The sequence below is a fragment of the Balearica regulorum genome, chromosome 23 (assembly GCF_011004875.1).
Source record: "Balearica regulorum gibbericeps isolate bBalReg1 chromosome 23, bBalReg1.pri, whole genome shotgun sequence".
NCBI lineage: Eukaryota > Metazoa > Chordata > Aves > Gruiformes > Gruidae > Balearica > Balearica regulorum.
In genome coordinates this window covers 538742-563016 of record NC_046206.1, presented here as the reverse complement: position 1 = coordinate 563016, position 24275 = coordinate 538742, and the positions used below count along the sequence as shown (strand labels likewise).

Genomic DNA, 24275 nt, shown 5'->3' with positions numbered 1-24275 from the left:
ATGCAGGCAGGACCTTGCTCTCTAGGGAGCAGAGGAAATTTGGTTACTTATTTTGTACTAACTTTTCAGTTCTTTTGTTTCTAGAGGCATTGCTTTGCCTAGGCTTTTAGCACTTTCTGCTTCTCACTCTGGAGGTCCTGGCACTAATTTAGAAAGAGGTAACTGCCATTATACAACTCAATGCGTTGAAAACAGTCATTCACTCCGAAGACTCAGCCTGTAGTGTTCATGTAACAGTTGGGACATAAACAGATCACCAGGACTCTTGTCAGTGTCAGAGCTCAGAAAGGAAGCCCAGACTCCTGCTTTTTTAGGACATATTCCTCACTACTACTATCCTTTCCCTGCAGGAAAAAAGCATGCTTTCTGGTGAAAGTAAAATCCTAATGCAGGACAAGCCTAGTGTAGCTTTCACACTTAATAGCCCAGTGGAGTAAGCCTCTGATGGAGAGTAACACTTACTTCAACGCGGTAACACATGTTAAAACTTCCCTATATTCACAAACCACACTCTTGAAAGAGTTCAGTTGCTCTAGCTCTCCTCCATGGAGTTGAGAACCTTTGCTGTCTTATTTGAGATGAAAAGGCAAAAACTTCTCAAAGCTTTGTAAGCTGGAGAGAAGACCCAGCATAAACAAATGCAGAAGGACTGATCTTGTCCGGGGGACAGCAGGAAATATGAGGGAAAGCAAATTTTGGGACAAATCATTAATGAAGTTCCTTTCCTATGCTTTGTTTGGAGGAAACCTGACCACCGTTAGGGTGTCATACCTTTGGGAGACAGGAACATGGAAAATCTCTTCAAGTTGTCGGGCTGGTTCCACTCGTAGTTGTTCATCATGTACCGGTGGTCACCTGGAGGAGCAGAGCAGGGCGTGAGCTGGAGGAGGCAGTTTAGTGGCCTTGAGAGGGACAGGAGGGAGGGGGAAGGGGATAACAGATTGGCATTGCTTCCTCCAGTGCTGCAGGAGAGATGTTTCTGCTCTTTGAAAGCAAGTTCCTCTATTTTTGTAATTCCTCTGTGGGACTCTTTGACCGGGAGGTTAAATAGTGCTGTAGCTGCCCAGAGGTTCAGCCTGGGGTAAAAGAAAGCTTCCTTGGAGGCATAGCCCAGCTGAAGCGTTCGGCCATTCAGTGGACACACTATATCTCCTGAAAATCCATAGGGAGACTTGAGGGTTGAGGCATTTTTCCTGCCAAAATACTGCTGTGTGGCTAAAGATGTATCCCACTTCAAAAGCAGTGGTTTGGGTTTGGCTTCTTTTGTGTGTTTAACTTGTGCCCAAAGCTGGCTTTCAACCAGCAGATCTTGAACTGCAAGTATTGCAGTTCAAGAAAGTCACTGTTGGGAGAGCTCAATGGGTTGGTGTCTTCAATTTTGAGAGGAGGATGCTAAACCGGAGTTTCAACAGCTCTAGCTTCCTGGGCTCTTGGACAAGGGCGTTTGGTTCAGGCTTCATGCAAAGTGGTAAAACTAACCCTTTTGCCAGGTATTGTGCAGCCTGGTTTTGGCTTTCTGACACTGATCCACAGGAAATGATGCTCTCTATCAGTAGAGTTTCACATAAAAATACTTTCTTTTAAGGCCTCCAGTATTATGTAAACCTATTGTTCTCTGCAAGGGGGTAAATTTGGTTCCCATGTTTAAATAGTTCCATTCTTTGATTCTTAAGTCACTGAACAAACTTTTATGTTATTTCTCCAATTTGTTTCTGTGTTATTTAAACTCCCTGGATGCTTTCTGATTATTTGTCTCCTTGCCACACTACTAAATAGGTACCTGTTATGACAACTAAAAGAAAGTGGATTCCCTTTGGAGTCTGCTATTAAGCAGGTTTCATTCCATTAATATAATATTTCTTCCTGGGAAGCTTTTTTTACACTAGAAGATCAAGCTGGTTGCAAATGAATTTGTTGCAGTGACGCAGGGGGAGTCTGAGTTAATTAAATCCATTAAGTAATTGTGGAGTTATTTCCTTGCAGTCACTAGATGCCGAGTGCTGTCCTCTTTCAAGTGTAACTGTGGTCTGAAAAATGGAGAGCTCTGAAGTTTCTGAGACTCACCTTAAATAACATTTCCCAAGTGAGTGGATACCACTGTTCTTTTCATTAGGCAGACTCCAAGCTGTGTCCATTAAATCCCCAGTAAAGTTTCTGACAGTGCCCAGATTTCTGGCAGTAGTTAATTTTTGCCCTGCTCAGTTATGCTTTGGCGCTTGAAGCCCATGGATTTCAAGTACCACTGAGGACTTCTGGCATCAGCAACATGGAGGGGACCATAATTAGAAGTGATCAAGTGATCAAGTAGTTGTCACTCTTTATCCAGAGCTACTAGAACTGAACATATGCATACTCTTGTCGGATTGTACAAATGGCCGAGTAAAATGTGTTTGCTTCAGGATTGGCAAAAACCAGCTCTGCAGATGGAAGGTAACTTCCCACGTTATCATAACTTGAATGCAAAGTGTTTTTATGCTACTCGTCTAGTTTTCAGAAGTGCTGTGAGTAGTCAGGCATCCAAAACCCCTTTGGCATTATGCCATCCAGAGTTTGGAAATTCTGCAAATCTCCAGGTGAGCAAAGAAGAAGAAAGAAAAATGTACAAAAGTTATTTTGAGCTGCCTGTCATCTACTTGTATTAAGTTAGAGCCAAATTTCTCAGCAAAACTTAACACATGGAGCGTTGAGAATCTGACCCAGGTACCTTGCAGTGTTAAATGTTGGAAGACAAGTACTGTTCAATTTCTGTTCAATTTTGCTGGGTAGGGAGAGTTGAAACATCTGGCTCTAGCTGTGCATCGTGAGCGCTTTGAATGTGGTTCCTGACTTTTCTGAAAAGTTGGCGCTCTGGACCAGAAGTATCTGGTCTATCTAACTCATGTCTGATGGAGAATGATGGCCCTAGATAAACATTAATGAACTGTTTGCAGTGCAGGCTCCTTGGGGCCAGGGACTTAACTCTTTCTCTCCATAATGTAGGAAGGCAGCAGGCTGTCGCTTGATGATTACTGGTGATTCTCATTATGGAGCTAAATGTACTCTGGTCCCATGTCACCTTTATTCTTACTGCTCTGGATTGTGAATGCCAGACAAGGCTGATTCACAAAACCCAGGCTCTGAAAAACATTAGTGTGCTGACCGGTAACTGAACCCATGTTGTTCTGACCTCTATGCATCGTTTCAATGGGCTGCTTTTTGTCTGTGTTTTTGGTCTGGGGTTTGTTGTTGTTGTTTCTTCCCTTCCTCCTTTATCATATTGTCTTGCAATATGGATCTGTCTTTTCTGGAAGGAAGTTGGAGTGATTTGCATGGCTGTTGGCCAGGAAAAAAAGGTGGTGTATTAATATAGGAGGAATATCTAGTGAGTACTGAGAATTTGAATGAGGTAACAGTGATCTTGCAGATTTGCAGCAGTTCCTCAATTGCTTGTGTTGTATGAACTGGACTTGAAATTATTCCTGCATCTTTTCGAGTCACGTGTCCTCCTGGACAGCAGGGTGCAATTTATCCTCACGTTACCTATCTAGCTTCTTGACCTTTATTGTTCTGGTATCTGGGGTTCCACAACTGTTAATAGATTATATCCTTATAGTAGCCTGGTGAGATAACAATTCATTCCAATCCCTATTATTCTTAGTGCAAAAGGTCATTTCATGGGATTAAGTAACTTGCCCAAGGTTACGAAGGATGTTTGTGGGAGAGCTGGGAAGTGAACCTCAGTTGTGGAGTCCCATTCTAGTGCCCTGTCCTCCTAATCTTATGTGTGAGCTTGATGCAAGATAAGTCCTTTCTGCAGAACTAACTGGGAGATACAGAAAGTAAGTGGGTTCTAAAACTCAGATGATTACTTGCAGTGCTGTAGTATTGACTGTGACCTCTCTATTCACATAAGAGAGATCACCCATCCTTAAACATCACTGAAGCATGGGGACCATTTTGGCACTGCATGTCCCTTGATCATCCTGGCTCAGAGCAGTTGGGAAACAAACCTCTCCCTAGTGGAACACGCAGAGAAGTATGATCAGAGAGAGTTATGCTGGTTCAAGCCGTAGCTTAACCTGAACACCAAAATGGAGACCTTTTTACTTGGAAAATCTGTTATTAGATTTTCAGTGACAGGTACTCGCAGGGTATTTCATGTTCCAGCCAGGCAAACAGTGCCTGAAATGGGCTGTTGTAAAATGGTATGTCAGACCAGCACAGCAAATGTGGTAACTGAGCTGTACAAATAGGCTAATGACAGGATTTCAAAACTGCTGTACTGGGGTGGCTACGTTCATATTTCTGCCACTGCCTTCTCAATTTACCTAGTGAGCGACTGAGTTGCCTTAGTCTATCTGTGCAGACTTCCACGTAGAAACTATCATGCTAAGCTTACAGGGGCTTGTTGGAGCCCGATGCACGGCACACTGTCCCTGCTGGCCTCTTGCAGGAGGGAAGGGTCACTGTTCTTGCCCCCCCTGCCCCAAGAGAAATGTTGCTCTGAAGTCCCATGCGGGAGGTGGCTGAACCGATTAGACATTGCAAAGCCGTAACGTGAAACAGCGCTCAGGGAAGCGGGGCTAGTGTAGACCCCTGTGTCCCCTACACACGAGATACTTTAAATCCCTGGTAGTTCAACTGGCTTCATCCCCCCATAAGTCTGGTAGGATATCTCTGATATTCCAGAATGAATCCCAGCTACAGGTAGTGTTTCTCCCATTTTCCCTTGGTCCTTGCTTACTTTCTCTTCTGTGAGAGCACACTCATCACACTTCATCTCCTCTGACTCTGAGCTAGGCTTTGCCCAGGGAGGGAGGGAAGGGGCAGATCCTTGGATACTCTACCATTCTCCATGTGGTTCCTCTCTATGAAGTTGCGGCCAAGGTCTGCCTTGCAGATCTTCTCCACGTGCCTCATGCAGACGTTCAGGAGGTCATCTCTGAGGAGTCCCATAGATGGGCTCATGCTCTCCCCTTCAAGCAGCACACTGTATGTTGGGAGAGATGGAGGGGGCACGTAATTCCGCATCAAAGCCCCAAACTCCTGCCGAGAAGAAGGGGGGGAGAGGTTACTGAGGAACATAGGAGACAGAGGCTAGATCCTAGGGAACTGGCTAATATTAGGCTCCAAATAGTATGAAGTGCAAAGGAGAACAGTGAAGATGGAGAGAGCAAACAAATGTTCTGCCTGTGAGCTATAGCCATCTACAAAAAACCCCAAACGAACCAGGCACTGGCATGCCTAAGTTAGTTCTTCACCTACCAGAGCAGAGACAGCTTCAAATGTCAGGGTTTGTTCCTGCCATGCATGTGCATTGAACTGGAGATCTTACACCAACTTGGGATTTGTCTTTGGGACAAACCCTGTCCTCATGGGAAAAAGAGGTCTCAGTTACCTGCAGGAAGAGCACGGAGTCACTGATCTGGTGGATCTGCTCCCTGTTCTCCTTGTCCTCCCGCAGCAGCTTTGCTCTCTCTTCCAGCTCATCCACGATTTCTTTCACATTCTCTGATGCAATCTTTTCCCTCTGATCCAGAGCAGCCTTCACTTCATCCCTCTGCCTCTCCAGGTCACGGATCAGCTCTTTGAAATGCTGGTCCACTGTGGCTTTCTCATTGGTGGTGTAGTTCTGTGGAGGGAAGGGGCAGAGAGAGGAGGCAGCAGGAAAGACACCAAAGAAATAAAATATTAAACTTCTCAGGGAGCCACTTGCTAACAGAGAGATACAGAGGGGGGATACGTTCAAGCATTCCCAGCATTTAGACTGTGACTATGGAGACTCCAGGTATGTCAGTCTTAGCACCAGAGCAGTTGTGCCAAGAGAAGTAATATTTGTTCTTGCAATAATGGTGTGTATGTGTAATCTACAGGGCATGCTGTCTTCCTGATTATAAGAGCATATCTTTTATTTCAATTCATGAACTGCACTCTTAGGTGATATTTAAAAACAGTGTTCAATCTTCTGAATCATGGTTCTGGTTCCTCAAGAATTTGAGGACCAAATTCCCAGCATTTCAAAGGATGAAAGGTGCTGAAATGCTTTTTACAAAGCTGACCTTTAGGTCCCTCAGAAATATTCCTCAGAAGGACTGTGGATGTAACTATATTAAGAGTTAAAATTTCTAGGTCAGATTTCCAATAATAATAATAACAGCAGTAATAATAATAATAATAAAGCTGATGAAAAGCAGAACTTGGCAAGTCAAAGTGTGCGTACCACATAAAAGGGAGAAGAATGGCTTTGCCTATTAATATTATGCAAATTTGCCAGGGGTGTCTCCAAATAGTGTTTTCACTGCTCTATTTGGTTAGAGTATAAATGAAAAAAAAGTAACACCATTACTATATTCTAACCCTTAGTGCGGTGAAAGAATTATAAAGGAGCCCTGTATCAGTATGGAAATAAACTGTTCCACTATAAACAAGATGTTTGTTGGTATAACTGCATTTATTCCTGTTGCCTTATCTCTGGGCAATCCAGAGCCCTTCTGGAGTTTATTTTTGTTTGTGGTCTAGCAGGAAAAAAAGCAGGACACATTTGTTTCCAAATCAGCCTGGCTACTGGTGGTTGAAGAACTGTAAGGGACCCAAAGCAGGGAGGTGCCTTGGATCATTTTGTAACAAGGCTGTGCTGCCTCTTCTTGATCTCCTGCAGGGTATGTTGCAAGATGACTTCGGTAGGAGTTGTTGTTTCCAAGATGCGGCGTGAGTGAGTTTTGGAGAGCGATGAGATAGAGACTGGGTAAGGGATGGAGCGAGTAAGAGCTGGATACGTCAGAAAAATTGAGGAAAGGAGGAAAGGGATGTGAGAGAGTGGAAAAGAAAAGAATGTGACAGGTACAGGAGGAACAGTGAATTTAAAAGAATACCCCATACGCACCTTGATACGGTCCCTCTCCTTCTGCCACTTATCCATTTCATCTTCTACCTCAATGATCTTCAGCTGCAGTTGCTCTTTCTGCAGTGAAAGCTCAGCCTGCGAGAAGAAGGGAGTCTCATGAACTGGGGCTGAGGGTGGCCTACTTCAAAGAAGCACTGTGCTTCCACTTACGCATTTGGCCCTGAACAGTAATAGCTGGGAGGTACAGGTTCCTGCCACTGCTTGAAATGGAGATCATGTGCTGACACTGGACAAGATCCCAGAGCTTCTGGCTGGGTCAAGAGATTCAGCTCCCTCAGCAAAGACAGCAGCAGCAGCACCCACCTACTAGGCTACTGTCATGGTGCCGCTTTTAATCACACTGGAGTCATTAGCTGGAGGGAGAAGAGGCCTGTTTCAAAATTCAGCTGTGTATGCAGTGAAGGGCCCATCCCAGGGTGTGCCTCTGCAGCAATAACAGTTTTCATGTAATTACGGAATGACGTTGGACGAGTGTTGCAACAAGAGGACGATGCCTCCGGCAGGAATTCTGTTTAGACAGGATCGTGGATTAATTTGCTCTGAATTGAGAGCTTTCATGTTATGATGAAGCTGGGGAATGCTTCGAAAAAATAAAAAACACAAAAGGAGGAGGGAGGAGGTGTAGTCAACCATGCTTGGCTTAGATCAGCAACTTCACTGCGATTCATTTGCATTTCGATTTGCACTGGCTTCCCAGAGAAGCTCAGACCAGACACTTGCATGCAAGGCAGTTCATAAACTGGAGCCTGTGGAGGGCTGGGCAGCCGTGCGCTGGTGTAACGTGCCGGTTGGCGTGCACGCTATGTCTCTGGATCAGACCAGGACCCGGCTGTTTAGTAATGTCTTGTGCCGTTAACTCTGGGCAACCCCTCCCTCGGTCATTCATATTCACCATGTCCCTGCCCAACAGATCATGACAAAGCCTTTGTTTACGCATTTCAAGATCTTTCTGTTTCATGTGTGTACAGGTTGGTCACAGCACAGCTATAACTACAGGCAATCTGGCTATGGGACACTTACCCACAGAGCTGTTTAGGAACTACGCAGTTGGCAGAAATTACCTGTATTCCACAACTGAGCTATGTCGTGCTAGAAAAGTTCTGAAAACCCGCTGTTCATTTGGGATCCTTTGGCAAATGGATAAGTCCACTCCCACAGCAACTAACACAGTGAGGTCTCCCTGCTGTTAACACACAAGACGTAGTTCCCACTGCTTTGCTGCCCATCCGAGAACATAATACAGCATAAAACCTGAGTCTTCTCTTGTGATCACTGATGCCCTTGGGGTGAGTTCTCCACTCAAGGAGTAGAAAACAGCATCACACAATGAAGAGCAGGCAACAAACTGTCAAGCAGCTCAGACCAAGGAAATCAGCCCATCAGGGCTCTTGTCTTGGTGCCAGTCACTGTAGTGTCTGAACATTATCTTGAGCTTGAACGAAGCACAGCTGCACGTGAGAGCCATTGACTCTAGCTGTTCCAATTTAGAAAATCTCTGTTTATAGAGGGAAAACAATTTGGTAGTTGTTTTATTGACTTATAAACCCAAAGAAAGCAGGAACAAAAAAGGCAAATGTACTCGAAGGTATCTCAATGCCAGATGAGCTGCATCCTCACATCGTCACTGTAATTGTCCTTGTTTTTTGAGAGTTAGGACTCTAAATATTGTCTGTACACCCTGACAGCCTTCAATAGTTATCTGAATGCAGTCATGAGCTCATGTTCTACAGGGGTTCAGAGCAGACATGGAAGGATTTTGCAGCACAGGATCATCAGGGAACCACATGGGTATCAAGATGAGAAAATTCTATCTGCTACTAATCAAGAGAGTAAAGAAATGAGCTTGATCCCATAGTTTTCACATTTTCAAGACAGTGACTTGGAAGAATGCATGGGGTTTTTCCATTCTCATGTGCACTGTGAGATGTCCTCTGCATCAAGACACAAAGGTGTACGACCATCTTTGCACAGCAGGGAAATGCAATGAGATAAAAGCATTTTAGATCCAGATATCTATTGCACTGCTAGTAACCAATGTGAGAAATTACGCTACAATGCAAGTTGTTTGTTTCCTTGAGCCACAGAGCTACATCCAGATGGCATTAATTGCTGGCAAAGTTAAAGCATGTCTCCTGAGCAATGGGAGGTCTTGTTTCCCTCCTCATCCCTAAATATCAGGACGTTCTTATGATAGAAGTCTGAGTGAAATCATACAGAGAGGGACTGGAGGGATTTTTTTGAGAAGAGCGGACCTTTCACAGCCACGTAGACACTCCCGAACACAAGGGATTTGAAAAGAAAGATAACAGGAAAAATTTCAGGTGGTGGCTGGACGGTGGTGATAACAATATTATACTTTTATAGTACTTTTTAATTAGGATGGGTCTCAAAGGAATTTTGCAAACTATTGCTTGCTCAAAAGTGATAGCTAACTCTTAAGAGCTTGTTGCAGCTATAATATCCCTTCACCCAGAAAGGTAGTTAGGGTGCCTCTGGGATGGGATGTAACAACTATTTACGAGCAGACCCACACTACAATTTAGAGTGAGAATTATGATTTGCAAATGGAAATTACAGAGATAGTTCCAATAGCCGGAATGCAAATACCAGAGTCATCCAGGTTCAGCTTGGGTTAAAACGCCCATACCGAGGGCAAAAGGAAACACTAGTACAGAGACCAGCAAGGGCAAGGGAGGTGACAAGAGGTGTTTCATTGCATGATAGTACAAACATTAATCCTCATCTTGGCACAGAAAAAATGTAAAAAATAGGTCCAGGGAGACTATGGAATAGTGTAAGAACTAGCAACATGGGCAAAAGGAGGCAGATTCACCAGGGGTGCTCCGGATATGGACCACAACGAAAGGGGTTCAGCAAAGGTGATTTCATGATGTTTTTAAAGCCCTGTTCTGTCTCGGGCTGGCTGGAAGATTGCCTTAGTTGTCCACATATATTCTGTGTTACATTTACAGTGGGGTGGTTACAGGTACTAAGGACAGTCAACTTCCTAGCTTCATTCCCTATAAAGAAACTTCCCTCCTAGCTTTCTTCATATTTCTGCAATTTTCCAGAGTCAACAATCCTTGATCCTCTTATGTGATGGACCACCCAGAAAAATCCATTGAGTGAGACTTGGGCTTCAGAAGGTGTTAGTGAAAGATGATATAGCAGCTCCACTCATTGTGGAGGGAGTCCCTATAGTGCAGAAATAACAATAACAGTGAAGAGGATCTGGGAAATAGAGGTTTATACCATTTGGTTTGACGATAGCAGGTTGAGAAATGCTGGCACTGAGAGTCTTTGAGCTAAGAGAGGATCCCCTATTAGAGGCTACAGTTAATTAGGACAGTCAAGAGGCCTAAGTGAAAGTTCAGCGTGTACACCTAAACATCCACAACTGAACCCAGCCCTTGTGCTGTAAAGGACCTAGAGATGTGAGATTATGAGTCTTGCATCATGATGCAACTCATTTTTGCAAGGCAGCAATACAAGCATCATCATGTCTTAATGCTCTGGGAACCCAGGCCCTGAATCAGGGAACACCCCTGTGACACCAGCCACGGAGAGCTATGCTAATTACCTGACAGCAGCAACCAAATGCAATAATGAAGCTCGAGAAGAAGTGTTTAAACTAGTTATCCCAGTACGGGGGCTGTATTGGAAATGTCATAGCTGAGAAATCAGCAAATTGTTTTGAGACATTATTTCTGCTGGTATTGCCATTACGTTTTTCTGTCTAAGCTTTTGTGAAGCAGAGGTGGGTGTCAGTGGGTTACAATCTCTGGAAACTCTGCCACCATCCTGCAAAAATGCCACTGTTCACTGCATGAGCTGAGGCCAGAAAAGGCTCTCCGCTTTGTACGGTTTGAAGGGAATTCCTTACCTGCAAACTGGTGGATTTTCCCTGGGTTCTGCCCTCACTGTAGAGCCATTAATGCAGAACGCAGGCAAACAGGCAAAGCTACTCTAAATCACAATTTGCAGCAGGTCAGCCTCCCCAGCCTTGCAGCTAGGAAGAACATCCTGCAGGTAACTGCACCATCTTTGTGGAAAGAGCATCTATTTTAAGCTGCCTCCGCAGAGCAGCCACAACTAGTGTAGATAAGGTCTCACAGCCACATCGTGCCCTAACCTTGCATCAGTGGGAAAGGCCAAAAATCCTTCCACTGGCACGTTGATACGCTCTTGTTTGGTCTCTATTCAAGACAGTGAAAGCAATACAGAGAGGGCGCAGATGGAAATCCCTCTGGATCCATCTCTGTGGATGGTGACTTCAAAGCCTAGTTCAGGCTCTGTGAAGTCTCCCCTTTTAAAAGTCACTTTGTTGAAACGAGGAACACCCAGCTCCTGTTTCTGCACAGCAGTTCTCTGCTGCCTCTTTAAACCTGCTGTACAATGTGAACTTTTCTTTAAAGGTAAAGAATTAAAGGAAAAAATCAAAGTGCTTTTCGCTAGAACTGACCTGACGTGCTGAGTACTAAGGCTGGCGCTGGATAGTAGCGCCAGGTTATTTACAGCTCTGTGACTGGCAGGCATATGTGAAGTTGTCTCATTTAGAGAATAGGCCTGTAAAACAGGTTTTGAATGAAGGATCCCCTTTCAAAATGAAGGATGCTGTCTGAAATGGGGGCTCTAGTTTTGCTGATAAATCAAGCTGGCCAGAGGGTTTGAGTGTACAAGCTGCTATTGACAATTCCCACTTTTCAACTGTGTGTGGTTATTACCTGGTCTCACAGACTTTTTCTTGGTTGTTTCTTGTACCGATTCTGGTGGGGGTGTCACTTTTCCTTTAAATCTGTAGCAGGAAACTAATGTAAAGTTGATCTGGGGAAGGCATTAAAGGTTTGCTGGGTAAAATACGCAAATGCCACTGGGTGTAAACTCAGAAAAAATGTCTCTGTCTTCCCTGCCAAGTTGTCTCTGACCCTCTGCGCCTTTCCCTCTTGTCTGCTGAGCAGCACACCAGGCAAAGGTGGATGAGCGGCTCTCATCCCAGGCTCCTGAAAAGTGGAAGATGCTGCTATGTTCTCCCTGTGTCTCACAGACAGAGAGATATCAGGCTTTCCACTGCTTGTCTAAATGCTCTAACCAGTAGGTGTCTGCGTACCGGCTTGTTTGCATTCCTCTTCTCTTAAGCTGTACTGTCTCTGTCTGCATTGTGGAGCAAGCAGTTACCTAATTCTGCAGAAGGATCCCTTGCTTTCCCAACAGTACAGCACCTCGTTTCCTTATAGGCCTATAGGAAAGATAAACTCATGAAAGAGACTATAACCTGCGTTAATTTTGCAATATGAAAGGAATAGACGGACCTGGAACAAGCATATGACTCCTTATAATGTGACAGTTTGGTGCCACCAAATTGCCGAGCACCGAGATTGACAGTCAGGCCTTTGCGCATCACAGCATAGACACCCCCCCACCCCCCAGTTCTGCTGGAATCCTTTCCAGATTTGGAGTCACTGTGTAGTCAGGGACTGGGAAATCCTTGCAGATAAACCAATTGTTCCCTGACAACCAACACTGTGTGAAAAGGGTCTGTCTGGATACAGCTGTATTCCGGTCACCAATCTACTGGCATAGTTAGCAGATTTGAAGGCAATAAAGCTACCGTGGAGCTGCTTAGATGCCAAGCTGTGAAAATGGGGCAGGGATGGGGTTGACCTGATGCGGGTTTTTTGCTTATTTTTTCCACAAAGTCCAGCAGCACCAGCCACACTTTGCCACTCTTCTAATTTGTGGTTGTATTCCAACTTGGCTGATTTGCAAGACTTGAAAAGAATAGGTGGTGCACACAAGGGACTTGGAAATGTTCACTGCTCTTTGTGGTTCTTGCTAAGGCTTCTCCAATGGTGAATAAATCAGGGCTACGAATAAACATTTGTAAGCAACAGCTATCCTGTTAATTGGTTTTGTCTGAGTGAATACTTACTCAAGTTGCAACATGATCAGAACTCGTTGTCAGGAGAAACTTGCAGATGCGTATGATTCATATTGATAAAGCCCTAAATCCTTTAGGCTTAGCAGCAGCAGAAACAGCACAGGACAGTACAGGAACTAAAGCATGGAGCTAACATGAATGGCACAAGGACTCCACGAAAGAAATCAAACATAATTTAAATCTTGGGTAAAGTCATTTCTGACCAGCTATGGTTGCCTCTTTAAAAGCAAGGGGTTCTAGCTCCATCCAACCACAGGAAGAAGACCCTGCCAACTTTGGTTTCTCAGGGAGCAACTGTTAACCTCTTCACAGTAGAAATGGCTAAGAGGATTTGGACAACCTGGCAGACACAGCTTTACGGGAGTTAGGCATATGCTATGTTCAGAGCTGACATCAAAAACACAAGAACAAGCAATTATGAAACAAACAGCAGGCTAGTGAGCCCTGCAGGAATTTTTTTTAAGAAAGACTGTCTGAGACATGGAAGAAACCTTGTCTGGTTTCAGCAAGGCTGCAAGTTGGAGATGACATTGTGAGAAAAGACCAAAAATTTGCACAGGAAGACAGAGATAAGCTCTAGATAAGATGCTCTTGAAGCCTTATGAGATAAATCTTCTTAGCACCATAGAAAGAATTAAAATGTTCTTCCAAGTTAAGGGTAACTCAAGAATTTCCAACAGCAGGTACCTGTATTTGCCTGTTCACCACATTAGAGCGCTGGCTTGGGCAGTGCTTGAGACTGGGGTTTAGCAGATCTTAGTGCCCTTCCCTAGAGTGTGACTCTGGGCAAATTGTTTTACATTACCATTTCATGGGTCTCCTTTCTGTAATCTCTCCTGTCCTGTCTGCTTCAATCAGAAAGTCTCTAGGCCAGGACATGCTCTTACTATGGGGATGTACAGCACCGACCATGGTGAGACCCTGATCTTGACTAGAGCTAGTGGAATAATCATACATCCACCCAGAAAGCAAACAGCATGATATTTTAAGCAAACAAAGGTGGAAGACTTTTCATCATTTCACATACCATCCTCATCTCCTTAGGTGTCCATCCACTGAACCTACTGTAGTAACACTTCAGGGGAAATTATAATGTTTTGTGTTTGCACCAGGATTTTTTCTTCATCTAAGCTTCAAAGGACTCTTCCCATAGGTGGGGCTTGACACTATTATATCCGTAACAGAAAAGAAAAACAAAAAGCCGTAATCTCACTCTAAGTAGCTGAGATGGCAATTTTCAGTAGTAACCTAGCAGCCACTAGTAACTCGAGTAGCCACTCATCTGACTGCTTGTATTCTGGAGGTCCTGAACTTGAGCAATGCCCCACCTTTCTGGCTGCGGAGAACACTACGCAAACACTGTCAAAACTTGAGACAGTTTTTTGAAAACTTAGCATGTACGGCTTTGATTCAGCTTCTGCTGAAAGTCAGTGGTGCAACCAGGGGTGGAAACCAGGTTCTCCACCCCCCCAACCCAGTCTGCTACACACCGCCAGCACTATGCACCTGTAACCAGCCACTAGAATGACAATCCCATTGCAGCAGAACCCAGGCAATATCAGTTCTCCACTAAGCGCTTCCCATCCACCACCCCTGCGTGCCAGAATTAAATTGCAGACATGATTTTAGGAGATATTGTAGGCTGGAGAGCAAAAGCTGTGGTGTAATTATTGAGGTCCAATATGTGCAATAAAAAGAACCATTACCTCTTTTCCTGCTTTCTCGATCTCCACTGTCACTGTGCTGTGGTTCTTGTGCTCCTGGAACATGCAGAGGTAACAGATGCACATCTGGTCTGTCTGACAGAACAGCTCCATGGTCTTCCCGTGCACAGGGCATTTTCTTGCTTCAAAGTCCCTGATGGGGTCCAGGAGCTGGTGGTCTCGGAAAGCTGCTCCCTCCAGATGGGGCTTGAGGTGCAGCTCACAGAAGGAAGCCTGGCACACCAAGCAGGACTTCACGGCCTTTTGCTTGTTATCGATGCAGGAATCACACAGAACATCCTCGAGCTTCACCCTGGGCCGTGACCCAGCTGCTCTGTCAGGCTTGTTGAAGGTGGATCTTCTCAGGTCCCCAGTCTCCACCAGAGGGAGGGAAGTTTTCTTCAGGTCCCCCATCTGCCCCCCAGAGAACAATGTCTTCCTCCCTTCCCCTTCACTAGGCAGGAAGCTTTTTTTGGAATCCAAGGAGAAGAGGGACTTCCTGAGATCGCCTTTCTCTGCAAAGGAGAGGGGTGGTCGCCTCATGTCTCCTATCTGTCCGCTGGCATATTGCATCTTCTTTGAATCTGCTGAATCCATGCTGAAGTAGGTCGATCTCTTCTCATCAGATGACTCCACAAACTGAATGATGGGCCTCTTCCAGTCACTCCCAGAGAAGAGGGAGCTCTTGATTTGCCCCGTCTCCAAAGCAGTACTGCCAGTGCCCTTCATAGGTTCCTTCTCACCTCCACCAGGGTTTGTGGTCTTCTTTACTTCTTCTTCTTTTTTGGGGGCAGATGGACTCTTCACATCCTCTGGCTTCCCAGTGGTACCATTTGTCCTTGCTGCGCTCCCCGTTTCCATCGTCTAAACAGGGCAAATTAGCTTCACTGCTCAGTCTTTCCTCCAGTTCCTGTCTCTCAACCCTCTGCAAAGCGTGTGTGTCTGCCTGGTGGTTGTCTCAGCAAGGAATGATGGTGGAATGCAGGAAAGTTTCTGCCCAAGTGACGCACCTGGAGCTCCTGCAAGGAGGAGGAGAACGCCTGGATTATGCTAGGTAGATGCAGGGAGAAAGAAAGAAACAGACGTTACCAGGGATCAGAAGCTACAGCTGTGCAGTTAATTATACAAGGCAGTCCACACCCAGGAACATTCCTGTCTAACCAGGTTTGGGAGGAAGGGCTGTTTATATTCATAGAAATGTTTTTTTTTTTTTAAATAATTTTCATTAAGATGTAGCAACCAGTTTGACCGCTTGTTTCAAAAATAATTTTGCTCGTTGTTGCCAGGAGCTGAGGTTACCTCCTTGGAGAGATGGGCAGGGTCGGAGAGACCATGAGATGCTGAAGATGGGTTTGTTAACTGGGTCATACACATGCACAAAAATAATTATGGTTGTAATTAAAATGAACGCCTAGAATAAAGCATTCTTAAACTGGGTTCCCCTGAGGGCTTACTGTATTCAGTAGGACAGGGAGGGGAAATGTATGGATAATACTGGGTTTAAAAGACCCTATTATCTTTATTTTGATGTTGGGTTTGTGCAAGGTCCATCCATCTAGACCTGAAAATAGCCCAACCATGTATCAGAACAACACAGCTGACCTGAAGTAAAAATTGGCTAGTCCTGTTTTTCCCACAGGCCATGGGATCTCCACTAACGTGACTAGTAGAATAAACCCCCCATTGCCTATTTCACTGCATGTTCTCACTGAAATAAGGGTTCAGGGGTACCTTATGTAGCTCTTCCCATAAATGTCCACTGGATTGAGAGACATACCTGTAACATACCTGGAAGAGGAAATATTTTACAGCTAGATGGCCAAAATATCTCTTGCAAGACAAAAGAACTGAGAAAGAGTTTTAAAAATAGATCTGTCTCCACTAGCTGTATTCCTGGGAAGCATTTAACTTGTTGGAATCACAGAAAATTTCAGAAGAAAAAGGCTCTTTATAAGCACTGGTGAGTTCCATCAACTTCAAAAGAAGAAGGTTGACCTTCCACTCATATAATAATCAATTAAATGTAGATTATACTCTAGATTTCAGTGAGATTACTCTGAGGTTAATGTCCAGGGTGTAAATATGCCTAAGATTTGTGCTTAATTTAATTTTCATAGAATGCAATGATGGTGTTGCTGGACAATGTGATTTTTAGCCTGTAATAATTTCTCATTAGAAATCTGTAAAAAAACCCTTGTTGGAAGTGTCCTAAGTAGTGGAAGAAAAATCCAGGTCTGCATTTTACAGCTCTTTTTATAGGGGTGGAGGAAATAGAGGTGCAGCCCAAACCAGGAACATCATACATTTTGGATCTGATATGACATTCAGATAGCCAGGAAGTGCCTACCTTACAGATATGGTTTCAAAGAGCTTTGTCCATGCAAATCAGAGGAAAGGAAAGAAAAAATAATTTTCTCCTCAACTGAAATGCAGTTGGGACCCCTTGTTCATAGATCCAGCTCCTCTTACTGCCTGTATGTCGTTATGGTTCTCTATATATGAGAAATGATTCAGTATATAGTTCTTTTTTTTATAATAGTTGTTGGGAAAGGCCGCAGCTTTTGCAGTCGTTTCTAATGGAAAGGGGTTTTATTCATAGGGACCATAGTCTTTTGTGAGTCAGAAGTCATTCTCTGGCTTAGGAAAGGGCAATGCTATTTTTGAAAAACAAATTTCATTAAAAAAAAAAAAAAAAAGATTGGCTGACATACATGTATTTCTTTCCCCCGGCTTCCTTGGCTGAGCTGATCTTTATAACATCAACAGTCCTATAGATCTCCAAGTAATTAAAAATACTGGAGGTGCCTGTTCTCACGTGTACAAAAAAGACTCAGCAGAGCTTTTCCAATGCTTAGAAACAAAAAACAGCTATATCATATCATAGAATCATAGACTGGTTTGGGTTGGAAGGGGACCTTAAAGCCCATCTATTTCCAACCCCTGCCATGGGCAGGGACACCCTCCACTAGCCCAGGTTGCCCAAAGCCCCATCCAACCTGGCCTTGAACACTGCCAGGGATCCAGGGGCAGCCACAGCTTCTCTGGGCAACCTGTGCCAGGGCCTCACCACGCTCACAGGGAAGAATTGCTGCCTAATATCTCATCTAAACCTCCCCTCCTTCAGCTTAAAGCCAGTACCCCTTGTCCTATTGTTACATGCCCCTGTAAAAAGTGAAGAGATCTTGGAACTTAGAAGAAGGTGGCCTTGGTTTCTCTTGTTTTCCTGACACTTGGTTAACATTTTGGAGTACAGGCAGTCAAAAGAATAATGACTAATTTTTTTCATCTTGGTTTTACTGATGCAAATTCAGAGTAAATGAGTTTAATCCAGTTATTCCAGGCAGATTTAGGAGTAACTGGGCTTAGGTGGAGGTTTATTGATTCTTCTTTCCATGCAGAGACACATACAAGACTGGCATCCTCCAATAAGTCAGGTTAGGTCTGTGCTTTGCCTGACCTACCCTGATGCCAGCCATGGCTTTAGCTCCTCCATTTGTTGTAGTACTGGTGAAGTATGGCCATACTTCAGATGTAAGACATTGTACTGTCTATCATCTAATGCTGCTCCACTCAGAGTCAGATGGTCTGTTGTCAGCCCTCACGACGGTCGGTATGTTCCATAAAGCTGCAGGTTCTGCTTTGGCTTTTGTATAGCTTGGGTGGCATCTGTCCTTGCTGCTTAATTTTGGAGAATCCTCAGCTTAAATTCTCTGTATCAGACAGAAGGAGAGAGGTCATGTGCAGATACACACATACAGACTAATGGAGCCAAGTGCAAACTGGATTTCTCGAAGAGGAATCTGTTTGCCAGCAGTCTGGGCTGAACCTCCCTCAAGTCTGCAGGAAGAAAGGAAGGATGTCACTTATGTGCGCATACGGAACGTTCTCTGCTGCTGCCAGTCACTTCTGCATAATGCCGCTTTCAGCGGTCCCCTTTCGACCTCAGCTCGCTCTCGCAGTATCCCGCATGCCTGGCATTGGTGCCTTGGGCACATCCTGCTTGCAAATACCTGTGAAACCATGGCAGGTCCACGTGTGACCAAGAGCTAAATGCATCACCTCTGCTGCCACGTGTCCCGGGACTGTGGCTTTGCTCTGTGGCCAAGCCCACTCTTTTCCCTATCGTCTCTCTGCACCTCATCGTGTCTTTTTCATGCCAAAAAATTGTTTGCAGATGGGGCCCACCTCTCTTTTGTTGTTTCTGGCCTCTCCTGGGAAATCTACTGTTCACACCTGCCTGAAACTTGAGGTGCGCGTGGTCTTACTGGTGCTCGTAACCACTGCCAATGCTGGCTAATTCTGGCTGGGAATCACAGGAGGACTACTGGAGTTAAAGGGCACTTTGTTAGTTAAAGGGTAGTTTGTTAGGCAAGTGGTGCTTCAGTTCCCAGCCATATTTAGAAGACTCGAGCGCACGCATGTATTTCAGGCAATTTAGAAGCCAAAGTAAACTACAGACTGGACGTCTCTTTATTGCAGGCTTTATCTTTGCACCTCCCAGAGGGTGGCTCCTGATTTCTATAGCATGAGTTCACACTTGTGTAAGCATCATCTGTGATTTTTGCACCAACCATGCCTACATTTCCTGCAGAGGACAACTGTCTCCTATCTAGCGCGCTGCGTCAAGCCGATCACACAATATGCCCATGTCTATGCCTCTGACTCAGAGTATACACCCACGTTTGGCATCTGCAGTGTCTTTCATCTGAAAAACTCAGAGCGTTTTTCAAAGGTTCACAAATTAAACTTGACAACACCTTTGCAAAATAGGTCTGGGTTGCTAACACCATGTAGCAATTAGGGAAACTGAGGCACATACTGTGGAACTGATTGAAATTTTTCAGCAAAAATGAAACTCTTTTCTGAAATTGCTGTGAAGCCTTTTTGCTTGCTCATTCTCTTATTTTTCATGATTGTGACTCCTCTAAATCATTGATTTTTAATATTCCATGATGCTTTTGTTCTTGTTTTGAACTTCATTTTTTTCCTTGTACATACAACAGTAAGTCTGAGTATTTTATTACTTGTACTAAAGTGTTTCCACTGTGCGATGTGCTGCACAAAAATCTTCATGGGTAGGTACCTAAAAAAAAAAATTTCCCCAGGATGGAAAAAGTGAAAAGATTTCGTCTATTTCAAACTAAATAGAATAGAAACAGTTAAGCCAACCCGAGGGCACTCCTTTAGACAGGCTCCAGAGCAGAGTTTCAAACACCAATGACTGGTGAAGTCATGGAGAGTCATAGAGAATTAGATCAACCAGCCCATGATTCACTGGCCCCAGTTCTCACAACAACTCCAGCCAAACTAGGAGCGGGGAACCTGTCTGCTAATTGTCTACTGTGTGCTCTACCCACTAATCCACACTCCCTTTCACATCCTACATATTTTCAGTCCTTTCTCATTTCTTACACCTTTATATAAAATAAATCTACAGGTCAGAAAATGTTACGCTCAAATGCACGCAGGCTGTTCCTGCTACAAGAAAGCACAGGAAATCAATCCATCGAGCCTGCAGACGCCATTGAGCAATGACCATGCGTTAACCAGTTCCCAGTGTAACAGCAGAGCAGGCAGAACAAGTTCAAGGCTTCGTGTTGCTTTCACACGTATCAGATTGTCAGCAATGCATCCAGGTAGATCAGTAAGAGCTATCCTGGTATAGAGTGCATGGGCAAAAAACAACAATGCTGCAGGTGTGCTTAAAGCAGATCCACAGATACTCTTAGACCTGTGGTTTGTACAAGATAGACTCAATTTATACGGCATAAATTTAAGTTCAGATATTTGTGATGATTTGGGATCACCGCCTCCATGTGATAATCAGCTGCATGTCTCAGAGTAGGTGATGAAGGGAAGAAAAACTGAACTAGGAGGATCCAGTTATTTGGGGGATGCATTTGTCATGTTAGGGGCCGTGTTGAATTGAGAGCTCAGTGAAGATGGTCAAGACCTGGCTTCAGATACGAGGATGCAGATTTTTAGGGTAGCGTGAGTATCTGAATAGCTCCTCCAGGGTACCAGGGCAGGCCAAACACAAGCTTCCCAGGGCTTAAATCAGGCCTGCAGGCTATGAGCTGGACCATGGGGAATCTTAATTATTGGAACAAGTTACAGGCAGGATATAAATGCCTGTTGTGTAACAACGATACTCAGTGAGCGTGCAGAAGGAGGGTGATTCACTGAAGGAGTGAGAGGAGGGTGTGTGATGGGACAAGGGCATTAACTGGAGGATATGTGCTGCCTAGGGGAGGACCCCTTTTTAGTGGTTATGCTGAGTCTTCATCTTTGAGAAGGCTGAAGGGGGAAATGACTGCTCAGCATTAAATTCATGTGGAGGACAGGAAAGGGAATACCAGCTAAAGAGGGAAATCTATTTGAATTAAAGGACAGTGCTAGTGTAAGATCAAATAGGGTAAATTTGTTCATTAAAAAAATATAGGGTAGAAATTAGAAGATGATTTCTAGACATCACAGGAGCAGAGTTCAGGGATGGCCTTTGAAACAGTGTCTTGGACACCAGGATCCGAACTGGATTCAAGATGAGCTTGCTATAGTCATCAACACATTGCATAACAGTGTATGGATGATACTGCAAGCCTTCAATGTGCTTACAAGACTTGTTGCACCATGTTCATATTGTTTTTAATTAATTAAGCCTGTGTTTCAAGACTTCTGCTGGTTGCCTGTAGAGGCCAGGAAGGATTCCCCCCCCCCTTCTTTGATGATTAACTTGGTTTCTGTGTCATTGGTTTTCAGTTTTTGTTTTCTTTTCCACCTCCTTTTCATGCACTGGAGACTGGCACAACCTGAGATGGGGAAGTTGGGTGGAGCTGGTTGCACCTCTCAGGTGTCTGCTCAGCACTAAAACACGATCTCCAAATTTGGGATCAGGAAGGAATATTCCTTAGTTGGATTGGCAAGGACCAATGGAGCATTTTTACTTTCTGCTGTAGAATGGTATATTCTCTTTTGACTTCTTTGGAGTGTGGTCACTGGCAGTGTTCAAGTCAGTAACTGTGCAGATGTGATTTTGTGGATGGTTCTACATGCGAACTTGGGAGATTGTGATTCTATTCTCTGTTCTGCTCCAGAATGTTGGTAATAATCTTCTGCGATCTTTGGGAACAAAGCATACTAGAAGAGAGAGTTGTTATTAATGTAAAATTGACAGTTCATATAATCTTATGTGTTTGGAGGCTGTAGAAGAAGTAATAAATCATTCCCTGCTCTGCAGCTGACAGAACTGAATTTATAGATATCTGGACAGCTGCAACAGATTGTACTCCTTCCGGAAAAAGATTTGGTCCTGGGCTATAGATGCTAGCATGGGTCTATAGCCCCAAGGATCTCTTTGTGTACTCTTCTGTGAGGATGGTCTTTTTTCTCTGATGCTTGGAAATTGTAACTTTTAGCATAATCTGCTGTTGTCTCCAGCAACAGGAATGACTTTGTTAGGTCTAGTTCTCTATAGGTTTGCATCTCAGCAAAAAATGCCAAGCATCGAACTCTGCAAGGCAGAGGAATGCCATCTCCATCTTATGCCTCAGGAAACTAAGGCCTGCCAAAATCAAAAAACATTGGTTTTCCAGCAATCCAAAGGCAGAGACTGGAAATCCCCAAACAGAGACCTTTTTGTCCTGCGCCATTGCTTAAATACGTGTTTCCCCTCTAGAGCCTATTTTACTGATCCCTGAGATCTATAGTTCCAGTAGCCAAGCCACTGAGGAGGTTTCTGGTACAGAGTGTGTCAGCAGAGGAGAAAGGCTACTAGGGCATAGCTGGGGCAGGGCTCCTGTACAGTCCTTTCCTCCCTGAACAGAGGGCCAGTTTCTTTCCCTCTGAATTGTGCTGACTGAACTCGTCATACAGCTATCTGGGGTCCTGGACTGGGAGAGAGGTGCTGTGGCAGGGCGCCCGAGCTGGGAAGGGGCTGAGGCTACCACTGGTAAGAGTTTTATTTGCGATGGGAGAGACTTGACAAGTCCACATCATGTGCTATAGGCAAGGTAGACGTTGCATGGCTCAGTCCAGAGTCTTCGTGCTAACGGGCCTGGAAGAAGCTCTGCAATTGGTGATGGATCCCAAAAGGTGGTTATAAGGAGCATTACTACTTGCTCCTCCTTAGTCTCTTTCTAAACCCTCTCCAAGCATCTGTGCTCTCCCAGGTCGGCAGCTGTTCCCCAGCTTCCCTGTCAGTGCAGAGCCTGCCTTCACGAGATGGAAGTCCTAGCTCCCTGCTGAGGTCTGGGAGTGAAAACAAGTGAGGCTGATGGGATGAGGTGTGACTCACGGTGCCAAGCCTGGAGGAGGCAGGCGGAGAGAAATAGGGGAAACATGGATGGATAAAGAAGAGCAGAACAAGGACAGGCAGGGAAAGAAGAAAAAGGACAGAGTGCTATTAATAGAGTTTCCTTAACACACAAACAGCTCTGAAATCTCCTGTATTAGGCAATATCAAGCCAAGCTTCCCTCCAGGCTGTGGTTGTTTCCAGCAAGGGTAGCACAGAGAGTTGTGCTTGGAGGAGCACTCCTTGCCCTGGCCTGGAGACAGAAACTGCAGCTGTCCCTCCCGAGGTGTCCAGGCCTGCACGGCCACCAAGCAGCCTAGCACGGTGGGAAGGAGAAGCAGGATGGGGCAACCTCTGCCCCGAGAGCGTGCTGCGGGTGAGACAGAGGAGGTGGATGCTTCCTCCCCTTACGCTGCGCTTGTTCATAGTGCAGGTAATAGTGAGGGGTTGGGGGTGACAGCAAGCTTGTGGGAACAGCTCTACCCCTGGTCAGTGTCTTCCTTGCTAAGAGCAAGTGTTGTCATCCCCAAAGCATTCTTCAGCCCTTGCAAGCGCCTCAGTGTCTCGAGTTGCCTCTCTCTGCGGAAGGCTCAGCCTCCTGCGATGGGCCCCCAGCAGGGAAGTCGCTCGGAGGGACAGGGAGCCATCACCCACCCAGGGCAGCAGGGCTGGTCTGAGCAGTCCCACGGATGTGGAAGAACCCCAGCAGGCAAGGTCTCGGCTGCCTGTGTCTTCTGCCCTGCACAGAAACCTTCATCAGAGGTTCTGCCTGTGTGAGGGCTGCTGCTCCATTATGCCAGGAGACAGCTCAGCACTTGGGGAGCTGCAGCCTGACCTCGCTGGGCTTCCCTGCCCGCCCGGGAGGCTTTAGGGGAGGCGGTGGGTGGACTCCGGTCTGTGTCATTATTGCGTTCCTGGAAATCGGAGTGCAGGACGGGGGGAAGCCTGAGGAATGAGGCCACTACCCACAGCAAATGACTGTGAGCTCAGCTCTTGTGTCTGGCTGTTCAGAGGAATTCTTGTTCTGAAAAGCCCCTGGGAAGTTAAATGGGAAAACATGTTGAAACAAGGACGCTTATTCACTCTGTGACTGAGCAAGACAAATATCCAGTGTGTGTGTGCGTGTGTACGCGTGTCTCTTGATTTACCACCCTCTTCCCTTCCTCTAGAAATGCAGAAGAAAAAATAGGACAGCAAAAGAAAAATGAGGCAGAGGTGAAGGGGGAGAGACAGGAGGGAAAACGCTGAGAAAAGAAGGGAGAAGGAGAAAAAAAATCAGAACAATTCTGGGAGAGAAATATAAAACTTAGATAAGAGAGCAAACTTGGGGCCTGAGCCTCCCTTACTCGCTGCCATAAATACAGGATAACTTGACAGAAGCCAAGGCAGGGCAAGGGTCAGGACTAGACCTCGAGGAGCATTAGCATCCACCACTCTTACTCATGAGGAGCAGCGCTGTG

The 24275-nt window shown here is 45.1% G+C and overlaps 1 protein-coding gene across 11 annotated transcripts in view; it reads right to left on the bottom strand.

The window, feature by feature from the left end:
• Positions 1 to 24275, bottom strand: part of TRIM29 (tripartite motif containing 29) — a 63595-nt gene that overhangs the window by 10932 nt on the left and 28388 nt on the right. For 6 of the 11 annotated variants that reach the window (XM_075774689.1, XM_075774697.1, XM_010307986.2 and 3 more), the window contains exons 2-8: positions 21469 to 23850; positions 17986 to 18361; positions 14528 to 15574; positions 6863 to 6958; positions 5378 to 5611; positions 4827 to 5025; positions 772 to 855 (exon numbers count right to left, since the gene is read on the bottom strand). In XM_075774689.1, the coding sequence (XP_075630804.1) occupies positions 772 to 855; positions 4827 to 5025; positions 5378 to 5611; positions 6863 to 6958; positions 14528 to 15385 (1471 nt within the window). In that variant the 5' untranslated portion in view covers positions 15386 to 15574; positions 17986 to 18361; positions 21469 to 23850. Of the gene's footprint in view, positions 1 to 771; positions 856 to 4826; positions 5026 to 5377; positions 5612 to 6862; positions 6959 to 14527; positions 15575 to 16255; positions 16313 to 17985; positions 18362 to 21468; positions 23851 to 24275 lie in introns of those variants that run through there. The other 5 variants (XM_075774695.1, XM_075774693.1, XM_075774691.1 and 2 more) reach the window with 4 other exon arrangements.